Here is a 12,989-nt window from a genome sequence, read left to right on the forward strand (position 1 = left end):
CATCATAAGAATGGAGAAAAGAGATTTTGCCGATAGGGATGACTGTGCTCAGGGATGCAGATAATAGGCAAGAGGGGGATGGAATTTATTGGCGAAAACTGGCAAAGGAACCAAGGTATTGGGAGCAAATAACTAGAAAGGGAAAGATAATAAAATGGGAAGAGGCCAATAATTTATTTGGATTGCAGATTAGAGATTACCTTCCCTATCAAAGATTGATGTCAGACTATAGGCAAAGAGAAAGAAATGGGGCTCCTAAATAAAAGACCAGCACTGGTAGAGTTTTTAATAGAATCTAGAACAAAAGCTGCCATTAAAAAAGGAATAAATAGTAAAGCATATACAATATTGCATGAAAATTATAAGAATCAATCAGAGGATCTTAGAAAGGATTGGGAAGAGAGACTGGCTAAAGCAATTCACAAAGAGATAATGGGGGGATGTATGTACATCACCCAAATATGTAACCCAGTCTAGAAGATTTATGATGTTTGCCTGAAGTGTTTACATCGGTATTTTTATACCTCAAGTAGACTCCAAAGAATTTTTCCTCAGGTAGATAACAAATGAAGGTGTGACGGGCAAGAAACAGGTAGCTGGGAACATATTTTTGGGAGTGTAATGAGCTAGTAAACTTTAGGGATTCCCTGCAGACCACTTTATCGGAGATGCTGGGTGAGCAGATTGGGCTGACTGGGGAGATGATTTTTTTGAGTTATGCTACAAAGTCAGAATTGCCTAGATATAGTAAAGCCTTGCTGAGTCTTAATTGTGGTGGCTGCCAAAAAAGCAATTACTAGAAAATGGAAATCAAAAGTCTAGACCAACTTTACTAGAAGTAGTGAATATTGTAACAGAGATAAAACAACTGGAATTGGGATCTTTAGAAAAGGGAAAGGAGCAAACTACATAAGAAAAAATGGGAAGTATGGGAACAATATATGCAGAGCAGGAACAAGGTTTAGAAGGCAGGATTTGAATGAGCCATATAATGCTTAATTGACAATGACTGGATGGTTTACAAGTGATGTATAAAGTCTGCAACTACAGTTGTTTAAATGGTGTCTGTGATGTAAACTTTTTGCAACTAAAATGGTATTTTGCATGTTTTTCATTTATATAAATGCAAGATTGTCTTTGTCATATCTGAAAATTTAATAAAGATGTTTGGAAAAAAACATGTCAATGTTTTGCAAATAACTTCTAAACAGAATTTTACAGTTTGTGTTTTTGTATACTATAAGATTTGGCCTTCAGCAGAGACTACATTTTTGAAATCATTTTATATACTAGTAAAGTCAGTGTTAAAAAAATTGTTTCATTTTGCTTAATTCTAACTTTTGCATACTTATTTTACAGATTAAGTCATGTAGAAGTGGATGTCATGATGAACTTTATATATGGAGCAACTTTAGATATTCCAAGTGAAGCTGATGTTGGGTAGATATACACAATTATCTAAAAAACTGGATGAAATGCACATGCTTTATTTAGTTGCAGTGTAATTGTTTTAGATAATGATTTTAGTAATAGTAATTCATTCAGGCTGGTACATTTTACAGTACGACCCTAATATCTCCTGAAGTTAACCAGATTTCTGGATACTTTATCCTCCTGTAATATTGATGATGTCCTGGCTAAAAACACTGTTGCAGTATTCATATCAGATGGGTTTTTGTCCGCTGATCTCTGGCCAGGGTGCCAAAGCTTTACCTTCCTGAGGGCATATGTCCGATGCGTGATATCAGCTTGTGTGCATCTGTGTATAATGGCAGACATACACATGAGTTCCTCAGATTATCTCACCATCAGCCTGAATGTAGTCTGTGCATCCATTGGTACCATTGCATCACTTTATCATTGTTAGATAAGTGTCCTGTTGGGTAAACTTCCTTTCTTATTTTTTAGTGTATATTTAAAATTTGTTAGATGTCAGATAGGAGGGGTAAGTGTGTGAGATAGGCGATTCCATACAAAGCCTTGCACTTATAAGTGCCTTTTTTGCGTATGCCCATAACATGACACCAATGCTGCTACATCTGTCAGTCATTTGTTCCTAGAACCCTTAAGTGGAGACTTTCCACTCTTAATAACTTCCTTGAAACTCTGTGTTTAAAATGCTTGGCTCAGTCTAAGATGGTGGACTCCCCTGCTTCTGGCATCTCCCTTGCTCATAAGAAGAAACTTGATACACTGTGACAGTTAGCAGTCCAACATCTGAGTCAGATGAATCCACTGAGGTAACTGAACCCACGATATGCCAGATTACCTCGCAGATGCTTACTACTGTGTCATCATTGGAGGCTGGTATGGCCCCTAAAACCTTGCAAACTGCAGATACCTCGGACGAACTGCAACTTATTTCAGAGGGCCCACACAGAATCCCTCAGATCATTGTACAGGATGTGATCCATGGTACAGTGATTGAAATACACCAAGCCTCTAAACTGCTGGAGATCATTCAGGTGGACGTCACACCCAAAAAGAAAAAACAGAAAACTAAGCATGTGACTTCCCTTAGCTTCTAGAGAAAAGGAGTAGCCAGATTTCTCTCAAGGCTTATTTAAAGCTGTCATGACCCTGAAATCCCCCTTTTTTATGACTCCACTAACTCAAGCCACACCACAAAGCATTCTTTATAGTCTTATTACTCCTCTGAAAGGGAACCAGAGCTCGACTCTGATCATTCATTGTATTACTCTTCACAACTTCACCACAGTAGCACTCTTCAGACGAAGGTTATTCCCTTTCAGCTTGTTCTCCATGGAAGAGGTTTCCTTTGGAGAAACGACTCAAAACACGAGACACTTGAATAATAATCAAAGCAGTGTACAAAAGAGGTACTATAGACTCCTGGAGATGGGTACACCAGCCCCTTCACAATCCCCACCAAAGTCCTGGAGGCATATCAAGATACCTTTCATGTTATTTTTTCAACATCTGATTTTCAGCATCCAGCTCCTAAAAGACCAGACAGATTTTATAAGGTTCCTGATGAGCCAAAATAGCTGTATAAAAATGCTGTGGCTGGCCTTGCAGTGTCTTTCTCCTTGGATAAGCCATCCAAGCTACTCCCCAGTGCTAATGCCATCCCCACAGGCAAGGATAGCACGGCCATGGATAGGTGGGTTAAGAAAATCTGCACCTCTTCCACTCTCACATTCAGAGGTATTAGCTGCTAGATACAAATTACTAAATACCTGCAATTTGTTACATTCTGTATAAGGTCATGACTGAGCCTCAAACTACAGATTTTAAACAGCAAATGCAGACTTTCCTGTCTTAAACTACATGGATAGCCAGACACAGCATTAAATGCAATTATAATGCTGTGGATTCTTTGTCCAGATCTGATGCCACAGGCTGTGTGATCAGATGATATGCATAGATATGGGTTCAACCCATTCCTGAAGACTTCAAATCCAAAATATTTGATTCCCATTTGGACAAAGACATCTTGTTTGAACCACTGGCTGTCAGTCTTTTCAAAACCCTACAAGAGCAAGGCAAGACTATGAAAGAGAGAAGACAAATTCATCTCTCTACAGTCCCACGATACAGTAGGAATTGTCCAGCCAAATATACTTCCTTTGCTAAGAGGGACCCTAGGTCCTCTCACAAACAAAGAAAAACACTCAGGAAAAGATTTCAAGACAAACCAAAGAGGGAATCCCCATTGGGGAGGCCTTCTTTTGGAAGAAAAACCTTGTGACTGTCTTTCACTTTACCACTCCCCCTCCATCCTTCCCTCTACTCCTGTCACAAAGACTAACACCTCCCCCCCCTTCTGGGAAGCAATAACTAAAGAAAAATGAGATGTCCTTCTATTCTAATGTTGCAGTATTCTTAACATGTGGGAGGTCCTCCACCCCAAGCAACCCGACACCTGGCCAGCATGCAACAGCTTTTAGCTACTGCAAGCATGTGGGACATCACACACATGGCTTATCGAATGTCAGCCATAAAAGGATGTCCGCACATACAGTCCTCAGAACTTCCCTGCCGGCATTCGGAATAGTTGACTTGTATGTCGGTCTCCTGCCTGATTCCATTTGCAGCTTTCAGATAAGTTCCCCATTGGGGTTTTAATTTTTTGTTGCTGCTGCCTTTTTTTTGTTTAGTTCATGTCATCCAGGAAGGGCAAGTGTAGGTGTGGAAGGCAAATTCCACATACAACTGTTGCAATTTTTGTTTTGTCTAGGCCCATTTCATGACCACCATTCCTGTGCTATTTGTCAGGCCTTTGTCCCAAAGACCTTGTGAAGATGTCTTTTGGCTTTGATTCTTTACTTAGAGAACCAACATTTGAAAAGACTTGATAAAGACGTTATAGTGGGTTCTGTCAGTCCTACTGCCAAGCCGACTTTGAAGAGGAAGGTCAGTAAGCCTAGGCCTGAATCCTCTTCCACTGCGCCTCTTTCCGCTGATGTATCCCTTGAGGTTAGTGTAGACCTAGAGGTATGTTTGTAGGTTGGGTGTGGTTCTTCAGCGGGTATCACTTCGGAAGCTGTGTAAGAATCCAACCTAGAAGAATCCAACTAGACACATCCTCAGAGGCAGTGCCGATGTCCATATAGGATGGACAAGGGGGTACCTTGGCTTCTTGTGTCGTAGGGTATCAGTGACACACCTCAGACTCTAGTTAGGGAAGGAGTCCTGGTGATGGTCATTGAAGGCAGGCCTTCATGAGGTCCTTCTACTTGCCATCAAGCGGAGGTGCATGTTAAGAGAAAAATAAAAAGCAAAGTACATTCTGGCCCCTAAATCACCTCAGTCTGACTGTGATACTTTTTCACAAGGATTGATTAAGGCTTTAATGGCTCTTAAGCCTTCTACTGCTGTTTCTGTTCCCTCCTTTACTACTTCCCCTGTTTGGAGGGTTAGGGAACAGGAGTTCTTCTTAGAGGATGTCTTCATCTGATGAGGATTACTTGGCATACTCAACTCATGTTGTCCCTTTTAGAATATGCTTCCCCTGCAGAAGAATCCAATAGTGCAGATTTTCCAGTGGAAGAAATATCTTTTGGGGAAACTTAACAAGATGAGAGAATTCTTTAAATGGGACTGTTCTCTGGTCTCTGACGTGTATAAAAAAAAAGAAAGGTGGTATGACTCATTACAAGTGGAATTTCCTCCTTCTGCTGTGCCATCTGTTTTGCCAGCATTTTTGGATGCTTTCTGTTCTGCTTCTAAGACCCTGGATACACAGGCTGCTGCACCTAAAAGGCCTGACAGATTTTATAAGGTGCCTGACAATTGCAGATTCCTTTACAAATGTCCTTCAGCTGATCCAGCTGTGGTATCCATTGTGTCAGACAAATCCTCTAGGTTATTACCATCTTTTAAGCTTCTGCCTTCAGATAAGGAGAGCAAAATAATGGAAAGATTTGGAAAACGGGTTTACACTTTTGCACTTTAGCTTTTTGAGCCATAAAGTATTAAAAACAAAGTTCTAGGTATTCTGTGGCTATTTATTCTCAGGGGGTTCCTATCATGTAGTCAAACTTTTACAAGTTTAAATGACATATGGTCGAGACCATACGTTCGAATTTGTAAAAGTTTGAGCGTTTGAATGGAAATCTCCGTAAGCGGAGGTTTTCATTCACTTCAATGTGGTGTGAACATGGAGTTGGTATATTTAAGTAGCGGGGGTGTGGGTGTGGTGCAGGGAGATTGTCCCCTTGCTTAAAACAAGTTTTTTGTTTTGTGCGTTCTGTAGTTATTTTTTTTAGATGCCCAAAATTCTGTAACTTCAAACATAATGGTTTGACCACTAGGTGTTAGGAGTTACGGTACTTCGACTATCTAATATAGACCCTTCTTAGGTGTGTCAAGCTCTTTCAGATTCTGACGTTAAATATCAGGTAATGTCACTTTTAGGAGCTTCTTCTCAAGTGGCTAGACACTCAATCAAATGCAGTTATGATGCAGCAGAAGCATCATCTAGAGCAGCTACTTTTGGCTTTTTCCTTAGATGGTATTCTTGGTTGAGGCTTCAGCCGCTGCCAGATGACATCAAAGCAAAACAAAGGATGCTCCTCTGGATGAAAATGCTGTCTTTGGTACTGCAGTTGCAGATAAGTCCTTAAAAGAAAAGGGAAAGGAACTTCAGGACTTGAAATGCATTTTTGTGTCTCCTTTCCCTAAATTCAACAGAAATTTTCCTTCTAAGACCTCTTTTGTTTGGAGACAGACACCTCTGTCATCGTCATCTTCTTCCACTAGAACTAAGAAGACTGTTAGAAGACCTCCTCAGCTTAAGACATTTCTTTCAGGTCCCACTTCTAAACAGCCTTTTCTAGATAGGCCAGATAGTATATGATTACCAACCACCTCCAAATCTTACTCCTCTTTCTCTTCCCCTATCCCTCTCTCTTCCCCTATCCCTCTCTCTTCCAGCTTGGGCAAGTATAACTCAGGATGTTCTTCGTGTTTCACTGTTGCAGTCATCACACTTGGGTTATCTGCCTGCAGGTAACCCTCAGTCGGCCCGAATACCATAGTCTTGGGATTTCTGCGTCAGATGCTGTTGCTTCTTTCATGATGTCAGGTCGTCAGGGGTATAAAACAGGCAGCCAACGCCATTACATCAGTCTTTCTTGCAGAGAAGGAGCTCGAAGCAGAAGCAGTTCGCAAGTGCCGGTCGGCCATTACCTGAAATTTTCGTTTTTCGAGTTTCAAACCTGAAGTCTTCTAAAACTATGTACCCCGTTGGGAATTCTTTTTTCTTGCTCTAACTGATGTCAGAAAAAGTTAATTGTCTTGCCTGTGGAAAGCAAATACCTCACAGAGGTACTGTTAAGACGTAGACCACGACGTCTCTCCCTGTCGGTTTTTTGCCTTGTTTAACACCCGAACCATTCATCGTTGGGCTATTTTTGTTGCTAAATTCTTTCGCTCTCGTTCTCCGTATTCCGAAATGGCTTCGGTAAGCCATCCAACTAGAGATCTTCTGAAAAAGCACAGACTGCATAGGTCAAAAACTGCCAATGACGCTTCTGTTAAGCTAATCGCTAGTCCACCAGTACTCGGTGAGGTGCCTTTGTAGCCCCTGATGCCCGCTTCTGCAGATTCGTAGGCCTCTGCTAAGACCCATTCGGAGTCTGGTATGCCGCGAGATGCTTCTTCGTCTATGGAACCTGCAGAGGTCTCTACCTTGGATGGGTCTGGAGCCGCTGTACATGCACCGGCTTCTGAGGGTGTATTCCGACCTACTGATGTTCGAATTAAACCGACTTCATTTTTAGCTAAAACTACAGAGTTTCTCAGGCCCAGAGTACGCACTATGCCTAGAAAACCGACGACCAAAGCGCATGCTCAAGCTTCCATGCCACAAAAACAAATGCTTAGAATGGCTGAAGGCCTTATCACCCTAATTAGGGGAAGCCAGCCTTCCCCTGCTAAGAGACCAATAATTGAGTTTCTTTCTGATTCTACAGACCAAGAGTCCGATGACTCTGACCCTTCTGAATACCAGGACATACCCTTATCTACCTGTGAGGATTCAGATGCAGAGGAATCCATTCCCTCTGCCTCCCCTCCAGAGGATTTTTCTTTTGGTGAAACCTTGCATTCTTTAAGAGAGCATTTCCACTGGGAATGCTGGGATTATCCTCAATCCAAAAAGAGACTCAGAGAATTTTTAGAGTTGCATCAGCACAAGCCCCTAGCTATACCCCTTGTCCTGGATATTGTAGATGATGTCTTCATGGAATCTAGTCTTACTCCAGACACTTTTACCACTAGAAAAAAACTGACAGGTACTACAGAGTACCTGATTCTCACAAATTTCTCTTTAAGAATCCTACTGCGGATCCAGAGACCATTTCCCAGGGGCCTAGAGGTATTAAGGCTACTACAGCCAAAAACCCTACTCTTTCAGACAGGAGTTCCACAGCTTTAGACAGATGGGGTAAGAAGGTATATACCTCTGCAATTCTTGCCATCAGGGCATTGAATTGCCAGTTTCATATGTTGAAGTACCAGTAACATATTATGGAACAAATTAAACAAAAAATGTGTTACTTCCAGATTGTGCAGAAAATAAAGATTTACAAGAGTTAATGCATTCTGCAAACCAAGTTAGTAAGCATACTTTGCAGTGTGGCTTTGATGCCCTAGAAGCATCTTGCAGGGCTGCAGTCACTGGATCTGTACTGAGAAGGCATGCTTGGCTGAAGGAACAAACCTTACCAGACCATGTCAAATCAAAATTACTAGACGCTCCTTTAAATCAGGACCATTTGTTTGGCACCAAAGCAGAAAAAGTTCTTAAAAAGATGGAAGAAATAGCTAAATCTATGCAAACTGTTAAACAATTCTTACAAGTGCAGCCACCTAGATTCAGTAGGCATTGGCCTACAAAAAACTGGTCCTTTACAGCCCCTTCCAGGCCTTCTCAGTCCAAACCCTGGGGAACCAGACCACCAAGACTACAGTCTCAGGGTATGCAGAGATCTAAACAATGGAGTCCTCCCATCTCAAAAACAGGGAGTGGCAAGCCACCCCTTATGGTAAAAGTTCACAATGACTTGTCAATTATCCTTCCCAGCCCTGCCCATCTACTTGCGCCCCTAGGAGAAAAACTTGCCCTTCATGCCAAAAACTGTATGTCCATTACTCAGGACCGATGGGTTCTAAACATTGTGTCCCAGGGATACAGATTCTACTTCCATTCCCTGCCAACCGCAAGCGGGTTTCCAGACCTTCCTCCAAACCAGTGGGCAGAGGCTCAAAAGCAAGTACATTTCCTGCTCAATATCAGGGCTATTCAGCCTGTTCCATTAGACAGGGTTTCTACTCCAGACTATTTCTGGTACCCAGAAAAGAGGGCTCTTGGCGTCTAATCCTGGATCTATCAGTTCTCAACACCTTTCTGGTGGTCCCAAAATTCAAAATGCTAACCCTGCAACAGCTTCTCCCTATGCTAGCTAAGGATACCTGGCTAAATCACCCTAGACTTAAAAGAAGCCTGTCTGCACATCCCCATAAGGGAGTCTTGCAGGAAATATCTCCACTTCAGGGCAGGCTTTATGCACTATCAGTTCTCTGCACTTCCCTTTGGCTTATCTGCTGCGCCCAGAGTATTCACAAAGTGCCTGGCTCCAGCCATTGCATACTGCAAGCAGAGAAATATCCAAATGTTCCCATACTTGGATGATTGCCTGATTCAGGCGGACAGTCAAGAATTACTACAACACCTGGCATTTGTTCAAAGACTCCTATCTCCATTGGGGTACACCATCAACGAAAAGAAATCACAACTGGTACCCAGTCAAACAATTGTATTCCTGGGAGCAAGCTTGAACACAACTTCCCAGATGGCCTTTCTCACTCCAGAAAAACAGATCTATTTGAACAACTACTTCAAACACATGGCCACCAAAACCCAGCTATCTGCAAGGAAAATACTGCAAGCCCTAGGGTTTATGGCCTCATGCATTCTGCTAATTCCATATGCAAGACTGCATATGAGGAAACTTCAATGGTACTTTAAAAAGTCTTTGGTGCTAACATTCTCAGGACCTGGAAGCTGTCATTCCCGATCATTCCTTGCCTAAGGGCAGAGTTCCTTTGGTGGGCAGAATCATGCAACCACAACAAGGGACTGCCTTTCACTCAACCCCTTGCTGCCCAAATCCTGACTACAGACGTATCAGACTATGCATGGGAGGCTCACATGGCAGGCAAATGCATTCAGGGAAAGTGGAGCTCAGGACAAATTCTCCTGCACATCAATCAAAAAGAGATGTTAGCTGTACAGTATGCTCTGACAGCCTTCAAATACCTAATCCTTCCAGGATAGCTGCTGATAAAAACAGACAACACCACAGTTATGTGGTACATAAACAAGCAGGGGGAAACCCATTCTTACCCACTCTGCAGGTTAGCCATGGACCTGTAGAACACAGCCTTGAGCAACCAAGTGAATCTGCAAGCTCAGTTCCTGCCAGGCAAACAGAATTCACTGCATCTGTTTCTGCTACAAGCACCATGGAAAACCTACCCCACAGGGGATCAGAGCACATTCCACTAGGGCTCCTTCCACCTCTACAGCATTAATCAGGGGAGTCCCTACCAGGGACATTCTGGAAGCTGCAACCTGGAGTTCTGTACACACCTTCACCAAGCATTATCACTTACCTATTTTTTCTAAATCCAGAGCTGGATTTGCTACAGCAATCTTACAAGGCCTGCTAGCCAGCCCTAACTCCTTTTGAATGCCTCTACCCTTCCTCAGCTTTGGGATTCAACCCCTGTGTGATGACTGCAGCAGTGAAACATGAAGAACATAGTACAGTTCTGTACACTTACCATAAATGTAGATGTTCGAGTGTATTCACTGTTCCAGTCCTGGTTTTCCTCCCTCCCACCCCCTGTTTTTCTCTATCCTTTCTACCTATCCTCTGTATGGCCATTTTTTATGGCAGGGGTATTTACTTTTTACTGGTGGTGTTCCACACCATATACTAGCTTCCTATTTGGGAGGCTCCTGACATCTGGGGCAAGAAAAACTGATGTAATGGCGTCTGCTGCCTGTTTTATACCCCCAATGACCTGACGACATGGAAGAAGCGACAGCATCCAACGCAGAAATCCCAAGACTCTTGTATTCGGGCCAACTGAGGGTTACCTGCAGACAGATAACCCAAGTGTGATGACTACAACAGTGAATACACTCAAACATCTACATTTATGGTAAATGAACACAACTGTACTATTCATGGGTTCTCTCTATTATCCGACACTGATATTTCATGACTTGGAAAAATCTTCCTCCTTTCAGGGGCATTCTTCACCCTCCTCCAAGCCAGCTGGATTTGTTTGCACAGGTTCTAAAATAATTACTCAAGATACAATTCATCATGTTCTTCTGTACCAAAGGGGATGGGGGTTTTACTCAAGAATGTTTCTTGTGCCCAGAAAAGAAGAACCTTGGAGACCAATTCTGGACCTTTCCCATTTAAACACTTTTCTAAAGGTTCCAGCTTTTCTCATGCTGTCTTCCCAGACTTTGTTTCGTTTAATTTCTCCTCAGGCCTATGTGGCTCCTCTGGACATCAAGGATGCCTGCCTTCACATACCTGTCCATCCTCTTTACAGGAAATTTTACATTTCTCTGTGGCTTCCTTACAGTTTCAGTTCTCTCCCTTGTCCTTTGGTCTATCTACTGTACCAAGGGTACTCACAAAATGTTTGTCGCCTGTGATTACTTTTTGCAGGATCAGAGGTATTCAGTTTGCTTCCATACTTGGGCAATCTCCTTTTTCTGGCTCTTCTTCCAGAACAGTTAATTCAGAATCTGCAGTTTGCCATCTCTCTCCTGCAAAGGTTGGGGTCCACAATAAATTAAAAAAATATATATTTCCTCATCTCAGGATCACATTTTCCTAGGTGCAGGTAAAGAACGGATCTCATGATGGCTTTTATTCCACCAGAAAATATTCTTTCTCACTTCCTCCTTCCACAGTCTACTGTCTCTTCCATCTGTAACTGCCAGGGAGTCTCTAAGACTACTGCAGTTTGTGTTATCTACAATACCTATTGTGTCCCTGGCAAAACTTCACATGAGGAAGTTTCATTGGTACCTAAAATGTGTTTGGATGCAGCATGCTTATTCTCTGGCATTTGTACATCCTTTTCTCCCATGGATAGAAAGCAGGGCTTCTTTGGTGGATTCAGCAATTTTCTCTAAATCCAGGCCTTCCTCTTCATCAGGTTCTACCAACTCAAGAGCTGTTCACAGATGCCTCAGACACAAGTTGTTGGACAGCCTTTGCGTCAAAAATGGTGCAGGGTCTCTGGTGTCCTCCTCAAAGGAAGGAGCATATCAGTATTAAAGAAGTGAGGGCACTCATTCTAGTTCCACAAGCTTTCCATCCTCTGTTTCATTCAGGACCTCTGAAAGTGTGTACAGACAACACCACAGTTATCTGGTATATAAACAATCATGGGGGGGCAAAGTTGTATCTTCTTTGTAGGCTGGTCTGATGGCATGAAACTTGGCAATTCAGTACAAGGTGACTCTTCAAGCAGTTTACATTTCATCCACTCAAAATTTTGTGGCAGACACACTAAGCAGGTCTAAGACTCAATCCCACAAATGGATGCTTCACAGAGATGTTTTTTCTGGACTTGTTCCATCGGTAGGGTAGACCTTTAGTGGCTCTTTTTGCCTCCCTTGTGAACAGACAACTTTCACTTTTTTGTGCCAGAGTCCCAGATCCTCGGGTTTGGAAGGTAAACGTCCTATCTTTCTCATGGAATGGGATGTTTCTTTATGCATCCCTCCCCCTTTCCTTTCATTCAAAAAGTTCTGCTCAGAATTTAACAGGAAAAACCAAAATTCTTGCTGGTGACTCCCTTTTGGCCAAGACAGCATTGCTTCCCCTCCTTTTCTGTAATTTAGCCAAGGGCAGTTATCACAAGTTATCTCACAGAGTGGACCTTCTCACACAGGACAAGGGATCTCTGCTTCATCCACATCTGTCAACTTTACAACTGACTCTGTGGGTGATAAACTTTTGATTCCTTTCAGACACCTTTTTTCTGAGGACATGCTTTAGGGTACTACAGGAGGCAAGAAAACCCAATAGTAGAATATTTTACTTATCTTAATGGAAGAGATTTTCTACTTGGTGTCTTTCACATAGTCTGGATCCACTTTCAGTAGATATCCCAGTTGTTCTTTCCCACTTGTGTAAGTTACTTGAGTAGTTTGGCTTATTCCTCAATGAAAATTCACTTGTCAGCCATTGACTCTCCCTTTAGCTTCTAGACTGGAAGTAATACTTTTTCTCAAAGGTGTCCTTTGCATTAATCCTCCCAGAAAATCAGTTCCTCCTCCTTGGGATTTGAATTATTTCTTAAAGAAGCTAACTGTATCCCCTTTTCAGCCTGCAGCTTCAGCTTCCTTAAAGTTTTGTACCTGAAAAAATATTTTACTAGCTTTAACCTCTGCTAGGAAGATTTGTGAGATTCAAGCTTTG

At 42.3% G+C, this 12,989-nt stretch overlaps 1 protein-coding gene across 5 annotated transcripts in view; it reads left to right on the top strand.

Moving 5' to 3' along the window:
- The window catches only part of BTBD8 (BTB domain containing 8), a 1,983,533-nt gene that overhangs the window by 885,889 nt on the left and 1,084,655 nt on the right, over positions 1–12,989 (top strand). For 4 of the 5 annotated variants that reach the window (XM_044085661.1, XM_044085663.1, XM_044085662.1 and 1 more), the window contains one exon: positions 1,360–1,440. The exons of the other annotated variant lie outside the window; for it this stretch is intronic. In XM_044085661.1, the coding sequence (XP_043941596.1) occupies positions 1,360–1,440 (81 nt within the window). The remainder of the gene's footprint in view (positions 1–1,359; positions 1,441–12,989) is intronic. 5 annotated transcript variants of the gene reach the window in all.

The sequence above is a fragment of the Protopterus annectens genome, chromosome 10.part0, assembly GCF_019279795.1.
Source record: "Protopterus annectens isolate FY-2018-M chromosome 10.part0, PAN1.0, whole genome shotgun sequence".
In the NCBI taxonomy this organism is placed as follows: Eukaryota; Metazoa; Chordata; order Ceratodontiformes; family Protopteridae; genus Protopterus; species Protopterus annectens.